Source organism: Eublepharis macularius, chromosome 4, assembly GCF_028583425.1.
Source record: "Eublepharis macularius isolate TG4126 chromosome 4, MPM_Emac_v1.0, whole genome shotgun sequence".
Taxonomy (NCBI): Eukaryota; Metazoa; Chordata; class Lepidosauria; order Squamata; family Eublepharidae; genus Eublepharis; species Eublepharis macularius.
In genome coordinates this window covers 158,331,442-158,349,900 of record NC_072793.1, presented here as the reverse complement: position 1 = coordinate 158,349,900, position 18,459 = coordinate 158,331,442, and the positions used below count along the sequence as shown (strand labels likewise).

The 18,459-nt window shown below is 42.9% G+C and overlaps 1 protein-coding gene across 2 annotated transcripts in view; it reads left to right on the top strand.

The window, feature by feature from the left end:
- Positions 1–762: 762 nt before the first annotated feature.
- LOC129327485 (C-type lectin domain family 2 member D-like) overlaps positions 763–18,459 on the top strand; it is a 21,368-nt gene continuing 3,671 nt past the window's right edge. Inside the window, exons 1-5 of one of the 2 annotated variants that reach the window (XM_054976183.1) lie at positions 763–983; positions 11,889–12,091; positions 13,151–13,252; positions 14,558–14,745; positions 18,062–18,168. In XM_054976183.1, coding sequence (XP_054832158.1) covers positions 11,938–12,091; positions 13,151–13,252; positions 14,558–14,745; positions 18,062–18,168 — 551 coding nt within the window. In that variant the 5' untranslated portion in view covers positions 763–983; positions 11,889–11,937. Of the gene's footprint in view, positions 984–3,059; positions 3,107–11,888; positions 12,092–13,150; positions 13,253–14,557; positions 14,746–18,061; positions 18,169–18,459 lie in introns of those variants that run through there. The other variant, XM_054976184.1, reaches the window with a different exon arrangement.

Here is an 18,459-nt window from a genome sequence, read left to right as displayed (position 1 = left end):
GAAATATGAGCGGATATAAATACTTTAAACAACTACATCAACAAAAGGGAAATAGGAAAGCCTATCAAGAGAGGCCAGATATTCATAACCCTCCTCTAGGACTTCCCTGCAGAGGCCAGCAGAGGCCATGCCTCATCACAGAGGAAGAATAAGCAAAGACCACATTACACGTGTGGAATCTGAACTCCTTACAACTCCGTCTTTTTCGCTGCACCTCTAGGATTTCATACTCTCTCCTCTTAATTCTTGTATCTTACCAAAAAAACCGAAGATGAGTTGGTTTTTGCTCTGGTATAGACGCTCATTGCATTTGTGTCTTTTTGTCTTTGAGAGGCAGAGATGTTATATTGCTTCCAAAACTTTTTTGGCTAGAGGCAGCAGAGAAGGGGAGGGGCTGTGTTTACCAAACAGACCACAAACACCAGGTGAGTAGAGTTTCTCCTTCAATGGTTATAAATTGTGAATTGTTGTTTCAAAGGTTTCCACTCAATGACCAGACAACACTTTAAGCTCATTCTTCAAGACTGTTCCCTGGAAACTATAGAAACTCCTTGGAAATGTGAAAAGTATTCAATAGGGGCATAGCCTCAGCAACGGACAGTACACAGAAGTCTAGACTAGACTACTGTGGCCAAATGGTGGCTCACAAGCCGCATGCAGCTCTTCAGCCTTATTTGGCAGCTCCCGGAGGCTTGCAAGCTCGCCCCTCCCCCAGTTCCCGGGACTTGGCAGGCAGCTACGCCAGCCGCTCTCCTGATCCATGCACCCAGCGTGCTTCCCGTTTCTTTCCCAATGCTGGAGCAAAGAAGAGGCGGGCCAGGGCCGAGGACAGCCCACCCTCCCTCGCTGTGAGGGGCGCTTGCGGCGAGCCTCCAGGAAGGGCACTTGGGAGGAAGGTGAAAGGGAGGAGCGAAGAAGCAGCGAGGAAGCCCCAAGGCAGAGGTGGCCCAGGACTTCCTGCTTGCCAGCTTACTCCTGAGTAGGCAAGTGCGCAGCTGGCGAGAGCCGCTCATGGCATGAAGCGCCAGGGTGTTTTTGCATGGGTGGAAGCCCCATTTGTTGCACGGAGGACTGGCTCACCCATAAGTGTGTGCAGGACAGCTGGGATGGAGGGGCAGGGCGTGCGTTTGCTTCAGAGGAAATGTGCTTGCATTAAGATTGTGTGGCTCTACTTTTGTTATCCTTCCTTCCTTCCGTGATTCTTTCGGCCTTCCTTTCTCTTTCCTCCATTTCCTCCATTTCTTTCTTTCTTTCTTTCTTTCTTTCTTTCTTTCTTTCTTTCTTTCTTTCTTTCTTTCTTTCTTTCTTTCCATGCCTTCTTTCCTTTTTACTTCTTTCCATGTCTTCCTTCCTCTAAAGTTTTTATCCCTTTACCATAGCATCTCTTTGAACCATTTCCTTATATTACAGCCCTCTTAGCTGTGTAAAAAAAGCCCTCCTGAATAATTCAGTTTTACATAGTTTATGGAAAGCTAGCAGAGTTTTCCATACCTCTTAGTTCTATAAGGTGGGGGCCACCACAAAGCATGTATGTATGGAGTTATCTTGAACGAGAGGAAGCAAGCATACAAGAAAGCAAGAGGGACAGACAGGAAGAAAGAAAATTTAGAGTTATCATAAAGGATATCTAATCATATCTTTCTTTTCTAAAGTAACAAGCCTCAGTGTGAATTTATTCCCAAGCCGCCAGAACATAGAATCCCACTGTGAAAGACTCAACTCTGCTTAGGGACCACAAGGAAAATTGTGGGGTGAGGAAATATCTCAGCATAGCCTGGTTCTTAATCTTGTAGTCTATTTGGTACATTGCACCAAGAAGACTTGTTTTCCCCCCTTGATACCTCTGCAATTTCAATAAAATTAACTAGAATCTTATATCAGCCTGCCAACCAGATTTCATGGTATGTGCCAATTTATGTAATTTTTTTAAGAGGTTTGATTCTGGCACACCAGCTGCATGTGCTATCTGCAATCTGTCCAAAATACTTCATTGCCATTCTGTGTGAATAGGGCAACGTGCATGTTTTTCCTGCTTTGGAATGTTCAAACACGTACTCTAAAAAAACCCCTTTGTTCTGTTTGCATGTACCAAAACTAGAAAATGTACTTGTTCTTGTACTAGGAAACCTGGATTCAAGTTCATCTCTTCTCCAGAATGTGAATCCTTAGGAAACAACATCTTTACCGTTCTGTAAAATGGGGCCAGCATAGGCTTGCCACTTCCCCTGTCAGGGTGGATGATGCCTCACTCCCAGGTCCCATTGACCACCACAGTTCAATGTAGTGGTGGAAGAAAAGTTTTTAAAAAACAACAACAGCGTCCTGTGTCCTTTTATGTCACTTCCAGGTAAAACCTGGAAGTAATGGAGAGTAATTGTAGGAGTAGCAGGAAATTCTAAGGTTTAAACCAATGCTTTTTTGTTTAAAAAATGATGTGCCAGAACTCATATATAAGATTCCACCAATTTCCTTCAATTCTCCTCAGTACTTGGGACAGCCCCCCCCCCCTGCCCCAGGTGCTTGTATTCAGTACCAGTGAGCAAGTACCACCACAAAAAAACCCAGGTTTTACCGCTGTTTTTTCAGCTATTCTTTGTCACTTCCATTTTTTTTTTTCTAGAAGTGAGGGAATAATGAGGTTGTCCCCTCCCAGCAGTGGCCTTCCCTCACACGGATAATGCAGGATAACAGGATAAAAGAAAGATATTGTGAAGCATGAACAAATACATAGCGGCAAATTCTCTAAAGACTGACTTTCAAGGCCTATTTGGGATAAGAGATAGCGAAGTGAGAAGGTCTTGTGGGAAGACAGAAATAACTACCATAATTACCCAAAAGGAAGACAGCTCTGAATGCTAGATAACCACCACCCCATAAAAAGGTTATAACAAAAAGGGCTTTTTAAAATTATCTGTAGCTTGTATGTAATTTAATAATATTCATTTGTCTTGAGAGCATTCCCTCGTGTGTGGGGGGGGGCGGGGAGGGGAGGGGGTACTTATTTTCAGTTAAACAAGATTATACACAGGAAAACCAGCGGCAGTTTCACTTTTACTTTGGTTAGGGTGGACTGAACAGGAGCAGCAGCAGCTTCTAGAAGACAAAGGTAGGTAGAATGCTGTGTTACTTGCTAGGAAGCATTTTGGATTGGGGTCCTTCTAGCTGTTTAAAAAGTAACCACGCTTCATTTGGTGGTGAATTGATCGTTGGAGTCTGTCTTATCAGCCTTCAGCCTGGATAAAAAAGGAATTTACATTAAAGTAGATTGCCTTTTGTCTACTACTAAGGAACTTGCTCCTGAGATTAATAAACCAGGGTATCCAGCAGGGATGAATTATCAGGAAGCTTCCCAGGTACAGCAAGCAGCAGAATTGATGTTGTGCAATGCATTGACATCACTTGCGGATACAAACCCAAATGTGATCTGATTGGCTGATGCATGGCAATCACTCCCAAGTTTTCACCCAGAAGTGACTCTGATGCATTATGCAAGCTACCTGGGTACAGGTGGGCAAACCAAACCACCTGGAGGTTGCCCATCTGAAGCAGGCAATTGGTAAGCCTAGGTGGAGCCCTTCCTCTACTTTGTATTGCTTTAATGTTATTTACAGCATTGATTTTCTTAACTCTCTTGAGCATACTAATAGGAAAGTTGGAGATAAATGTAATCAGTAAATAAGTCAAGACTCTTGCAGAGGTGAAGCAGATGGTGGAGATCACAGAAGGGGCTTTTTCAGTGGTGGCATCTCATCTTTAGAATGCCTTTCCTCCTGCCTTGAGGCTCCCCTGGCACTTGCCCCAGTGTCTTTTTGGAGCCAGGCCCTAAGCATTCTTTTAACCCAGGTTAAAGATGTGTATCTCTACTGAGCTGTTTTCATGGTCTGCTTTTATGAATATCATTTTATGCTGAATGATGTTTTATACTGTTTTCTATGCCCTTGGTTTGTTTTCATGGTGTGTTTTAACATTGATACATCTTGTGATGTTGTTTTTATGGTTTTACTGTCTTGTCTTTACTTGGTGAGCTGCCTCAAGCAAGTGCCTGGATTCTGGAAAGGCAGCATGTAAATTTTCCTAAATAAAATAAATAGAAGTTGAAACAGCCTGACAGTAGCTTAAAGGGGTCTTTTTAAATGCAAAGTTGATGGCCTTTTGATCAAATCACCGTGGCAAATGGAGGCCTCATGTTCGTAATAATGGGATTGTTAATGCAACCAGGAAGCTCCCCCCAGATGCACTTGATGGAGTGTTTGAACACAAAGTGTCAGGGACCTTGCTTGTTCAGCTGCTACAAGGGCTCAAAGCTGACCTACAAACCCAACTGCAGAGTCAGGGTTGTCTAAGAGGCCCATGAGATGGATTATGAGCCGAGACAATGGAAAAGTGTAGTTAGTGGTGGTCTTCCATAGGCTTTGTCAACCAAGGAACCTGCCAGTGGTTACAGAACTGCTATGGTGGAGGAAAAGATTCATGAATGGAAATGATCACTGGGGAAAGAATGCATAACTTACACTGGAAATGAAAGATGTGGTGAGAGGCCAGCTGAGCTTGGAGAATTGGGTGGTGAACATCTTATAGAGTTCTTCTTTCCACCTGCATTGGGGGAAGGGAAAATGGAAGAGGAAGAAGCTAGAAGGTGATCTGTTGCCGCATGGGGTAATGAGTGAAGAAAAATAATGTACAGGATTCCTTTACCCTGTGTGAGCAGCCTATGTAGCCCTGGCTAGCCTGGTCTCGTGAGAGCTCAGAAGCTAAGCAGGGTCAGCCATGATTAACACGTGCGTGGAGACTGCCAAAGAAGACTAGGCTTGGCCACTCTGAGGAAGGCAAAGACAAAAACCACCTCTGCTCAGTCATCTCTTGCTTTGAAAACCCCATCAGGGATGGCTGTGAATCAGTTGTGTCTTGATGGCTCTTTCTTTCTTTCCTTACCTTTAAAAACTTCACTCTGACAGCATAGCCTACTGCACAGGCCCGTCTCTCAGAGGGTTGCCATAGATGAGAAGGAGAGCCAACGCTTCCTTCACCACCCCTTCAGGCTCTAGGGATGATCATTCTAGCTGCTACCACCAAGGTTTTGGTGTATGGGAAGGGGAACACCTTGGTTTTTCTCCCTAACCAGGTGTGTGCAAGAAGAAACTCAATTTTCTCAGCCTCTCTTTTTATAAAATCAGGAATTTATTAAGGATTTTTTTTAAAAAAAGAGTTAAGACTAGTTAACATACATAAATTCCCCTAAGGGGTTTGGGGAAACTTATTAAGTGAACTTAATAATATAGAGCTTACTAGATGTCTCATAACAATATTGATTGCATTGACTCACACTGTGTAATCCCCCTTAAGTCTCAGTGAGAAACATGGATTATAGATACAGTAAATACATAAATATGGTGGTTAAACTTATAAAAAAGGATCTTCAAAACAACATGTAATTCCTCCTGTTACCTACTTCTCTTTCCTTGAAGAGGAGAAGGAACCCCAAACCAACCTGGTCTTCTCTAAGCAAGCCTCCAGAAACTGAGCAAAGGCTTTCTTTGCTCGATCATCATGGAAATATAGATCTTTTGAAAAGCAGCAGGATTCACTACAGGCAATGAATTCTACAGTTCTTAAGAGGAAATGGCTTAAGGAGGGTGGTTAGAGTGTTTGTGTGTTTGATATGGAATGTTTGACACCTTTCTTACACTGAGTGAAAGATGTGTGGGTGCCTAGGTTAAGGACTATCTAATTTCTATTTGTGAGCAATGAGTCAGAAGCTAGAAGCCTGAAGGAATTTTCTTCATGTAGGTAAGTGTATGCTTGAGCGGGCACAGTGTGTGGGGAACAATTGATTTTTGTACCGCTGATGGTGGCAGTCTGAAAGGAAATCACAAAAGGCAAATGTCAAAGGAAATATATGCGTAGATGATGGGGAAATACCTTCAGAAGGCTGTCTCTGTCTGACTAGCACATTGCTGTCTACCCTCTCTCTGAGGGCCAAACTACAAGTGACGAATGACACAGGTTGTACAGTTGTCAGCTTCCCTCAAGTTTTGATGGGAAATGTAGGCAGCTTGGCGGAATGTTGGACAAGTGACAGTTGAAAAGTCCATTGGACAGCAGTTGGAGAGCCAAGCTGCAAGACCAGGATGCCTACATTTCCCATCAAAACTTGAGGGAAGCTGACAACTGTACAACCTGTGTCATTCGTCACTTGTAGCTTGGCCCTAAGGAGATCAAAGCAGCCGTCATCATGGCTCTCTTTCCTTCCTATCCTCATAGTAACCCTGTGAAGTAGATTTAGCCCAAGATCAGCCCACAAGCTTCATGACAGAGTGGAACATTTGAACTCATGTCTCCCAGACTGTACTCCAACAATCTAACCACTACACCACCCAGGTTTTTTTTTATTCAAAGATGCAGCCTCAGCTTGTATGTTTTGCTTCTTTTTAACCTATTTGCCTTCTTTGCCAAGTTGCCAGCAAGATCCATTAGTAATGATCCGTGGACTGGATCACTTTTGAGGATGGTGTTGTATTGGGCAGGCTGGACAATAAGGGAGGAGATGGTCCTTTAAGGGTCTTGGCAGGTGTGCGGGTGCTGGGTTCACGTGCAGTGAATGTGCTTAGGCAAGGGGGCAGGTCCGTCGTGCTTGATCCTGCTCTCCCTTTATCCACGTTGGCCCCATATACCATGTTGAAAGTGCTGAAGAGTGAAACGGACAGAGAAAGCTATGGGGTAATTGATAGTGAAACAATTTGAAAAGCAGGCTCTCTCAGAGCTAGTGAGTGGATTTGCTGGATACCTCTTGGCCTCTAACTGCAGCCAACCTGTACAGTAATATCAATGATGCTTTCCCCAGTGCTCTCTTATTAGGAAGAAACTGTGCTGGGTAGCATTGCTCCTTGAAATTCTCATTGCTCAGGAAAGAGAGGATCGTATATGTGTGTATTATCTGCCGTGAAGTCGCTTCCAACTTGTGGTGACCCTATGAATTAACAACCTACAAAACATCATTAACAGCATTGCTCAGATCTTACTGTTTTTATTGAGTCACGGTGGTCTTCCTCTTTTCCTCTGTCTTTTCCAGTGAGTCTTGTCTTTTCATAGTGTGGCCAAAGTATGATACTCTCAATTTTCGCCATTTTAGCTTCTAAGGTGAATTCAGCCTTGATTTGATCTAGAACCCACTTCTATATCTTCTTGGTGGGACATGGTATGTCAGGTGAATCAATCGTCCTGTCAGCTTTCTCCAGTGTCCAACTTTCCCATCCATACATAGTAATGGGGAACACCATAGTATGAATTACCAGTACCACAACCTTATCCTTAAGGATCTTTTTTAGTTCCTTCATTCCAACTCTTTCTGATTTCTTGGTTGCAGTCTCCTGTTTGGTTGATGACTGAGCCAAGGAATAGAAAATATAACAACTTCTGCTTTGGTGCTTTCTCCTTTAACCTTCCTCAGTAGTCATTTCAAGTCTATTTTCTGCCAGTAATGTGGTGTCATCTTCATATATCAAATAGTTGGTGTTTCTTCCACCAATTTTCGCTCCACCTTCATCTAAAACTAATCCAGCTTTCCTTATAACATAACAGTAACAAAATCATCTCTTGCTAATTTACAGTTAGTGACTAAAATCCCAATGACTGAAAGTAAGATTTCATATATGAATCTTTTTTCTTCTATCTTAAATTTTCCTTGTTGGGGAAAACACAGAATCCATACACGTACCCCAACAGGGCAAAGAGAAGCTGCAGTACTGCAGCCCAAGCTCTGCTCATGACCTGAGTTCGATCCCGGGGGAAGCCAGGTTCAGGTAGCCGGTTCAAGGTTGACTCAGCCTTCCATCCTTCCGAGGTTGGTAAAATGAGTATCCAGTTTCCTGGGGGTAAAGTGTAAATGACTGGAGAAGGCAATGGCAAACCACCCCGTAAAAAGTCTGCCAAGAAAATGTTGTGATGCGACGTTCCCCCCCATGGGTCAGTAATGACTCGGTGCTTGCACAGGGGACTACCTTTACCTAATAAGAGATACTGGGCAGGGAACCATTCTCTGCAGTGTAGGGAACGTCCTCTTTCTGTACTGCAGTCCCAAATGGAATCTGGGCCCTACGTGTCTGCTGTATTTTAAAAAAACGAGTGCTTAGGCACACTATCCATGGAGCTTTCAATGTTTAATCTGTTGTGGGTCCTTAATGGTGTTCAGATAGAACATCCATTCTGACCACCTCTATCACCCCACTTTAAAATTCATTGCCCCCCCTCTGCTTCCCTCTTTCCAAGAAGCCTATTGGGAGTTTTCAGGGGATGGAGAAGAGGCATGGGAAGAAATAGCAGAGGCTGAATCTGAGTACAGGTGAGGTAGGCAGGCCCCAGCTTCTCTTCCCCTGGAAGGCTTCCTAGCTTGGCTCATTACATCAAAGAGCAAAAGGAAAAGGGTGGAGGGGAAGGATGTGTTACTATATGCCAAAACTAAGGGGAAATAACAACACAGTATCTACACAAATAACAATGTCTGCATGTAGAATTCTAAGGAAACACAGGGCAGTCTTCCTCCTCAGAGTCCAATTATTGTAGGGAGAGTGTTTGTTTTTTTACATGGACCATCCAACCGTATAAGCTCCGATCGAAAGTGAGACAGCCAAAAATAGGCTTACCACCTGGTGTGCTGATTGTGAGGCCTGAGAGAGTTATTCTCATAAAGGTATAATGATTTTTAAAAAGAAAGTTAACAAAAGAAGGTCTAGTTTTTACATCAAAAGGACTACCAAGTCCCCCAGACAGGGTTGCCTGCCTTCAGGTGAGCCATGGAGATACCTTGGAATTACAACTGATCTCCAAACTGTAGAGATCTATTCCCCTGGATAAAATGGCAGCTCTGGAGGGTGGTCTGTATGGCATGATACTCTGCTGAGGTCCCTCTCCTTCTGAAACCCCACCCTCCCTCAGGCTCCACCCCCAAATTTCCAGAAATTTCCCAATCCAGACTTGGCAACCGAACATTCAGACTCTCGGACTGCTTGGACAGACTCCGTATTCTGCTGCTATTACTGACCACTGCCTTGCAGGCTTCCCAAGCTATCAGAGTGTTTCGGAACCCAGCAATTTGTACTCCAAGTCATCTCCTCTCGGGAGCCCTTCAAAGGGGTATACAGATGAAAAGACCTGCCTTCTTCTCCCGTTTGGAGAGTCAACAGCATATGAGCAGTTTTACTTAATTACCAGTATAGAGTGTGTTTAGCTCATATGAATTCTAGGGGAGCTGTAATGATATGGATATTCTACGTTACTACTGAAAGCTCTTGTTTTTCCCTGGTCTCGGCTTGTACTTGGCTATGAGGGTTGCCAGGTGTCTGGTTTTCACCTTGACAGTATGTTTTTTTATGTACTATCCAACGGAAATGTTCAAATACCAGACACCTCACCCCCAGCTTCCTGTGTGTCATGTTCTACCACGGGCATCATGGTGCTGTACGCTGGTGCTCCTGACTTCGACTCTGTAAAGCCGTCAGAGATGGTGCAGGGCCTTGCTCTGTGGAAGGAGGAGGTGTATACCTCACCCTCGCTCCCTCTCAACCCACTTGCAGTCCTGCTCAACCTGGCTGACTCCCAGCTGCTTCCTCCTGCCTCCAGCTTCCCAAAGCTTTCACCCTCCTCTCCTCCTCCTTGCTTGTTGTTCTTTCCCTCCTCCTTCTCTCTCCTAAATAACCCACTGTCCTCCTCCTCCTCCTCCTCCCACATCCTGCTCCTAACTCACCACCCCACCTTGTGGGAGAACTTCCCTTATAGCCCTTTTCCCATCCCTGTCTCCACCTGCCAAACACGCCCCAGCCCTCTAGCCAGGGCCCTAGTTGTCTTAGGCAGCCACACCTGTGGTTGCTTTGCTGCATGCTCTGAGCGGCCACACTTGCGCCTCCTTTGTTGGCTGCCGGGCCTTCTCTGCTAATCGCCCCAGGCAGCCCCACCTGTGGCTACTTGTCTCCCAGTCTCACCTGGCTCTGGCTAAGCCCTTCTAGCCTGCCTGCAGGTTGGGGCGTGGCCCTGTGATGCCTTGGCTGACTGCCTTCCCTCTACTGCTGGTAAGGTTGTTGGCTGGTTTGCTGCTGGCTGGCTATCCCTGCCCCTTCTCCCTCTGGTCTGGTTCCCTCCCGGTTGTCCTTGCTCTCCCTGCCTGGGCTCTTAGCCTCCCACTGGTGGGGCTAGCTGGCTTCCACCTGCCTCTTCTAACCCTCCCTTGGTTGCTGGCAGGTTCTGGCCCTGAGTGTCTGTTGGGGTGGCTGGGCAGCTGCCTCCCGGCTGTCTCCTGTCCCCTCCTCCTGGCAAGTCTGGGGGCTGCGCCTCAGACCCTGGACACTGTGCAGTGCCAGTAGGAGTGGCCAGCCCAGGTATTGGCCTCTTGCAGTTGCATGGTGCCTCCCTTTAGTGGCCAGCCAGTCCAGGTGCCCAGCCTTTTGTGGCTGTGTGGCACCTCCTTGGAGTGGCCAGCCAGTCTGGGTGTCTGGCCTCCTGCGGCTGCTCAGTGCTGCCTAAGAATGGCCAGTCAGTCTGAGTGCCAGAAGTGGGGTCGGTGTGATGACATCACTTCTAGTGAGTGCTCCCCTCCAGGGTCTGTTTTTATTCCAGATCCCATCTGAGAACCCTATTCCCTATTCCCTTGCATCTTGAAGGTCCTTCTGTGGATGGAAGTAGGGTTGCCAGGTGTCCAGGGGAAATAGAGTTAAAACACCAGATGCTTGTGTTCCGCCTCCTGCTGGCCCACTCTACCGACCATCTGGTCTCCTGTAGGAATGTTATGACTTCATTTCTGGAAGTGACATCATCACAGTGGGGCCAGGAACACATATGCCTACCTGAAAATAGGGTTGTTCCAACCTGGAAAAGACCTGAAGCTCTGTGTAGCAACCCTCATCTCCTCTGGAAATCTCCCATCCAATTACTAACCAGGCTGACCCTGCTTATCTTCCAAGATCTGATGAGATCGAGCTTACTTGGGCTATCCAGAGAAAGAGAAAGTGACTGTCCCAGGATCTCCTAGTGAGCTTTATGGGTCTATGGGGATTTGAACTCAGGTCTAGTCTAATCACTTCTTGACGTTAATTAAGGATTATTTTGCAAGAGAGAAGGAATTTGCTTGTGTGTAGATACTGTTCAATATGGCTACAATTGTGGAAGAGGGCAGGAAAGCAGGTACATAAAACTTGGGTAGGTAGTTAACTGTTGGATACCCAGAGAATTTACCCTGACCTGGATAGCCCAGGTGAGCCTGATCTCATCAGATCTCAGAAGCTAGGCAGGGTCGGCCTTAGTTAGTAATTCGATGGGAGACCTCCAATGAAGACCAGGGTTGCAGAGGCAGGCAAGGGCAAACCACCTCTGTTAGTTTCTTGCCATGAAAACCCCGCCAGGGGTCGCCATGAGTTGGCTGTGACTTGAGGGCACTCTGGGAATTTAAGAGAGAGAATCTTCTTTACTTTCCATGTTTATTTGACAGTCTGGATCAAGAAGGGTAGCCATGTTAGTCTGTAGCAGCAGAAAAGAGCAAGAGTCTAGTAGCACCTATAAGCTATAAGTTATCTGAAGAAGTGAGTCATGAAGCTCATACCCTACCACATATTTTGTTAGTGCTATAGGTGCTACTGGAGTCTTGCTCTTTTGTACTGGATATCGCATGTGAGTTTGTCACCCCCTCTCTTGTTTTTAAAAGCTGTCATACTGATATCAAGTAAGAACATACCTAACAAATGGCAGGCCAGAAATTCCAGTTTTTACTAAGAATGTTTCCAAATCCATCTTCCCAGTCACTTTAAATTGCCAGTTTCTGGAACTGTAGCTGTATTGGGAGCAGCAGAGAAAATCAGTTACATGCAATTTTCCTAACTTCTGTATACCACTTTATCGTGTTGCAGGATGGCAACTGTTAAGATGCGGTAAATCATAACTAGCGATGCAAAGCTGATGAGCGGTCAGTGCACCCTACAGCATCTCTTTCTGTCTGTCAATGAAAAGAAGATGGGTCAAAGAACAGAACATCAAGGAACCAGCATAACTGAAGATCTCGCCATATGTTTAGACAGTGATAAAGCCAACAGAGGGGGAAAAGCAGACAAAGGTAATATATGGAGGAAATGAACAAACATACAAAACATTGAAGAAGGCAGAAAAAATTTTTACAAGCAGGAGTAAATGTCTTTTCTTTTTTTTTGAAAAAACATTTTTATTGGATAGGTTGAAAAATATAATCACTTCAATATCCCTTTCTCCTACAAAATACATATTTCATCCCAACCCACCCTCCCCTCCCTTCTGACCTCCAACAGCACTTACACCCTTTAATTCACATAATATTCCCTCTAATTCTATTATTTCTCATACTCTTCTAAGGTAAAGTTACAGTCAATATAAAATTCAACAGATTACATAGTGCTCGTCAAAATTTATCCATGGACCACAGTTGGTCCTTTAAATCCCAATTCTTTTCCAAATAATCTTTAAACTTTTTCCAATCCATCAAAAAGTCATTTAAGCTTTGTTCTTTTAACTTTCTAGTTAGTTTGTCCATTTCCACCATGTGCAGAAGTTTTTGTATCCATTCATCAACTTCTGGTATCTTATCCTGCTTCCAATATTGCACATGCAACAGTCTTCCAGCTATAATCATATACCATAATAATGTTCTGTCCTTCATATTTACAGTTTCCATATTAAGTCCTAACAAAAACATTTCAGGATGTTTCTGCCAATTACACTTCAAAACTTTTAATATTTCAGCATGAATAGAAAACCAAAATTGTTTTGCCTTATCACAAGTCCACCACATATGGTAAAAAGAACCTTCATGTTCCTGACATTTTCAACACTTATTTGGAGTAAATGTCTGACCCAGAACAAAGAGATACTAACCAGACCTCCTGGGACATCTTACTGCACTATGCCATTCGCTGTTCTGATCTCTACATTCTCCTCTACTTGCCTTCTGGATTACTTTACAGAATTTCAAAACTTAATTTTGGAATTGGCAGAAATTTGCCTCTCTTTTTTTCTTTCATCTGACAAAGAGAACTATTGTTCTTGAAAGCTTATGCTACAGTAAAGTTGGTTAGTCTTAAAGGTGCTACTGGACTCTTTACTCCTGTACAGGTGTGCTCATTAATGTTGTTTATTTTCTTAGTTTGTCGAGCCTTTCTCAAGAACCATGTACTTTACGGGATTGGAGGAGCCATTATCTTAACTCTCTTGATGGCTGTGATTGGCTTAGCAACGGCCTGGGCAGGTAAGTTTCATTCTCTGTGTTTCATAAACTCCATGTTGCAATGAGAACATAAGAAACAGAACCGTCATCATTATGAAAAATAAGCCATATGTCAAAGTTGTACTTAATAAACAGGATCTCAGTTTATCTTTATAACAGCTTAATAAGGTGTATTGCCTTTAGTTGATAAGTAGGACAGGTTTTTTTGTCAGTGGAAGCACACAATAATTGAAAGGTCTGAAGGATATACTCGTTTAATTGTTTTAAATCCATTTTGGCTTATAAAGAATTAGCTTTTCTTCTCATAAAAAGTGGTATTTTTGTTTTGTTTATTACATCGAAAGTTATTTTACACTTCCTTCGGTATCCTTCCAAAGGTGTCTATGTTGAACTGAGTTCTCTTCAATTCCATCTCGTGTGGTGCCTGATTAGGTCCGTGGTCCATATGGAGAAGGGACTTCAGCCTCCCCTGTCCATGTCATTTTGCCAGCCTGAAAGTCCCAGGAGTGAACTTTTGGGGAAACCTATCTGAATCCCAAGGGACAGGTGGCTTCCCCAAACAGCATTCCCTTTGTGGGATGATTTCAGGCTGGGGAAACGCCACAAGGGGACGCAGTGAAGCCTGTTCTTCCCATATGCTATGGTCCTTCTGATCCTAATTGGACACTGCTGTCCAGGGTCTGAGGCTCAGTCCCCAGACTTACCAGGAGGGGGGGACGGGAGGCATCCGGGAGACAGCTACCCAGCCGCCTCGACAGTCATGCAGGTCCCAAACGTGCCAGCAACAGAGTGGGGGAAAGAAGCACCCAAGCCACAGAGGGTCAGATGGGGCAGGTGGAAGCCAGCTAGCCCCACCCTCCAGTGGGAGGCTAGGAGCGTATTTGAGAATTGAAGAGACCCCCAAACTCTCATTATGCTACATCCTAAAACAAGGTCAAAAAGAGTCCAGTAGCACCTTTAAGACTAACCAATTTTATTTTAGCATAAGCTTTCGAGAATCAAGTTATCAGGCATCTGACGAAGAGAACTTGATTCTCGAAAGCTTATGCTAAAATAAAATTGGTTAGTCTTAAAGGTGCTACTGGACTCTTTTTGATTTTGCTACCACAGACTAACACGGCTAACTTCTCTGCACCTAAAACAAGGTGTCATTCCTTTAATTACCTATATCGGCCAATCCTAGGCTACACATACTCACAAGGTTAATTTCTTTTTCCACATTCTTTCGAAAGTAACTTCTGAAATTCTAGGAGATACAAGTATTGCTTTTTTTCCCTTGCATGTAAGAATGGTCTTATGTTGATTAGTTCCTTCTACTTTTTTCAGTTAGAGGTTCGGGAACTTGTTCAGTTTGTGAGGAGATTGTCACTTACGCCTTGTGCCCCAATGGATGGATTGGATACCTGGGAAATTGTTACTACTTCTCTGAAGATGAAGCAGACTGGCTTTCTAGCCTGAGAAACTGCTCTGCACTAGGGGCCTCCCTGTCGACCATTGAAACACAGCAGGAAATGGTGAGGGAGGGACATTAATATTGCTGTTTAGCAGTCTCTGCTAGGATATTGATTGGAATCAAGCTGGAGTACACCAGTGTTGGAGCTTGCAATAGAGCAGTTGGGAGTTGATGCTGTTGAAGTTTGGAGGACTTCCAAATCTGAAATTTAAACAAGAGTCATCCCCTAATTTCTCTCATTGAAATAATCCTCAGGATAATCCTGTTATACTATCAAACCAGAATCAAGGCAGCTTCAAAAAGTTTTTCATTGATAATTACGTGTATTTATTTTTTTAAAACCTTCTGGATTAAAATTACTGTACTCTGTGAAGTTTTAAGCTGCCCTTTTAGCTGTTTTTAATTTTGGATTGCTGCTCTTTTACTTTTTTCATCCATTTTACAAGTCTGCAAAACAATGAATTTTTAAAAATGGATAGGTGCTTTTTGTTTATAATTGGAGTTAGATGTTGCACTTTTTAACAGCAAATAATATTTACAAAAGTATTTTCAGCTATTTAATTTTATTTCTTTACCTGAATGCAACCAAAAAGATGGTGTTTTTAAATAAATAAATAATGAAGCATATTCTAGAGACTTTATAGGCTCTCTCTCCAAAGACCTCCTTAAGGTGACTCCCATGACACTACAAATATTATATTTGTCATGGGGGAGTCTAACCCCTAAAATTGTGCAACTAGCTCTAGGACTACGAACCTTCAGATGCGACCTGAACTCCTGGAATTACAACTGATCTCCAGACTACAGTGATCAGTCCCCCTGGATAAAATACTGCTTTGGAAGGCAAACTCTAACAGTCTCTCTACACAAGACGCCTCAGCTTGTGTTTGTCAAGTGTAGGGAGATGCAATGTTAGCTGGGAAATGTAGTTTAAAAAGATGGAGCCTGCAGAGATCACTCCTCAGCAGGTTTGTTAATTTCATCTTCACCTCCCCGAAGGCACTATTAATTTCATCTCTCCAGTCTAAGAGCAGAACCACAAGTGACAAAAGGCACAGATTGGATACTTGTCTGCTTCCCTCAAGTTTTGATGGGAAATGTAGGCAGCTTGGCGGAATGTTGGACAAATGACAGTTGAAAAGTCCATTGGACAGCAGTCAGAGAGCGAAGCTGCGAGACCAGGATGCCTACATTTCCCATCAAAACTTGAGGGAAGCAGACAAGTGTCCAATCTGTGCCTTTTGTCACTTGTGGTTCTGCTCTAAAACTGTGTGGGATCACAACCAGAGGGCAGCAAGAAATGGAAATGGGCTGGAGTTGCCTTCCAGAGCTGAGCTTGGACCTGGAGAGGTTATAATGGGTTGAAGTTTCCCTTCTGGCATTTCACAGCCCCTTCACCCAGCTCCAGTATATAGCAAAGCCTTTGCCCTGACGCCTGCTCTGTCTTTTTAAACTGTTCTTCCTGGCTACCATTGCATCTCCCAACATGTTTTCTTCACGTGTCAGATGTCTCATGTAGAGAGACTCTGTGGCATTGTACTCCACACTGAAATCCCATCCCTTCTCAAACTCAACTCTCTCCCAATTCCACCCCCCAAATCTCCAGGTATTTCCCAAGCCAGAGTTGGCATCCCTAGCTGGTTCCTAGATCCAAAGAAAATTTGACAAGGCTTGATGTTTATAATAGATTTTATTGGATGAGGTGATATAAAGTAGTTGGTTAATACATACAACTTATCCAAATTAAACCTTTTTAAATATATAACCCCACCCCCTCCCCTCCCCCTTTTCTCTATTGACTTCCAACAACACTCGAACCCCCCGTTTATTCATAGAAATTATTATTTCACTATAATACAATTATATTATATTACTGATGGTAGAGATCTTATATATATTCCCTTCATTAAAATCTTACTTAATAACATTTAAAATTCCTCCAAAGACCACAATTGTCCTTTAACATCACATTTCTTTTCCAAATATTTCTTAAACTTCTTCCTGTCTTCCAGAAAAATTCCTGGATTCTCTTTCAGATTTCTAGTTAATTTGTCCATTTCGGCCATGTAGAACAGCTTCCTTGTCCATTCTTCAATATTCAGTACTACTTCTTTTTTCCAATATTGAGCATATAAAATTCTTGCTGCTACTATCATATAATACAACAATATCTCATCATTTCTATTAACATCTTCTAAATGTAAAGATAGTAATAACATTTCTGGATTTTTAGGGACATTATATTGTAAAAGACATTTCAGCACATATTCTAGACCAAAAGTCTCTAGCCTTTTGTCAAGTCCACCACATATGAAACAGAGAACCTTCATGCTCCTTACATTTCCAGCATTTATTCGATAACTGTTTGTTAGCAATGGCTAATTTTCTCGGTGTTAAGTACCATCTATACAGCATTTTATAACCGTTCTCTTTAATATTGGTACAAGTTGATATTTTTAAGGTATTTTTCCGTAGTTGTTCCCATGCTTCCATCACTATTTCCTTATTACAATTTATGGCCCACTTTACCATTTGCACCTTGACTGTTTTATCTTCTGTAAACCACTTCGATAACAACTTATACATTTTAGATATTGCTTTACTATTATCCCCCAATAATAGTTCCTCTAGTTCTGAATTTTTAATTCTAAAACCATTCTTTCTATATTCTGAACCAAATAAATCTTTAATTTGTCTATATTGTAACCAACCATATTTAAATGGCAACTACTCATTTCTCTTAAGTTTCAACCCATCCTTTTCTAATACTGTTAATTCTTTGAGGGTAAGCCATTCCTTTCCCTGATACTCCATATTTGGGTTGATTACTTCAGCTGGAACAATCCAAAGTGGTTTCTTTAGCTCTATAAATTTCTTGTACTTGAGCCAGGTTGACAGTAGATTTCTTCTCAGGTAGTGGTGCTGGAACATTGCATCCATATTATGCTTCCTGTACCACATATATGCGTGCCATCCAAATAGTTTATTATGTCCTTCCAATGTTAATAACTTATGATTGGTCAAAGACACCCATTCTTTTAGCCACACCAAACATATCGCTACAAGGCTTGATGTTAATTGATAAAATAGTTGCAGTTGGAGCTGATGAGCTTGTTCCAATAAGTTTGTGTGTGTGTGTGAGAGAGAGAGAGAGAGAGAGAGAGAGAGAAAAGAAAGAAAGAAAGAAAGAAAGAAAGAAAGAAAGAAAGAAAGAAAGAAAGAAAGAAAGAAAGAAAGAAAGAAAGAAAGAAAGAAAGAAAGAAAAGATTCCCAGCTGAGTACAGGCTTAAAGTGAGAAGAAAGATTTGTTCTATATTTTGTCTGTTCTGGAGTTTTTAACAAATGCCATTAATCTCAACCTTTTGTTTGTCCAAAAGACTTTCTTGCAGCGTTATAAGGGTCCTATTTATCACTGGATTGCCCTGAAGAAAGATCGAGGGAAGTCTTGGGAATGGGCAAACGGAAGAGTTTTCAACAATACAATGTGAGTTTTTTCCTTCCTTAATTTTAGATGACCAAGGCTGGAGGTTGTTAATATGCATTCTTGGAATGCCTGAGAAACTTGTGATGAGACTTTATGCCTGAAAACCCTATGTCTGAAAAACCTGGGACTTTATGCCTGAAAAAAACTTGAATTGAAATGATTTAAAATTGAAATGATTTAAAAAGGTGAAGGTAGTCCCTTGTGCAAGCATCGAGTCATTACCGACCCGTGGGGGGATGTTGCATCACGAAGTTTTCTTGGCAGACTTTTCATGGGGTGGTTTGCCATTGC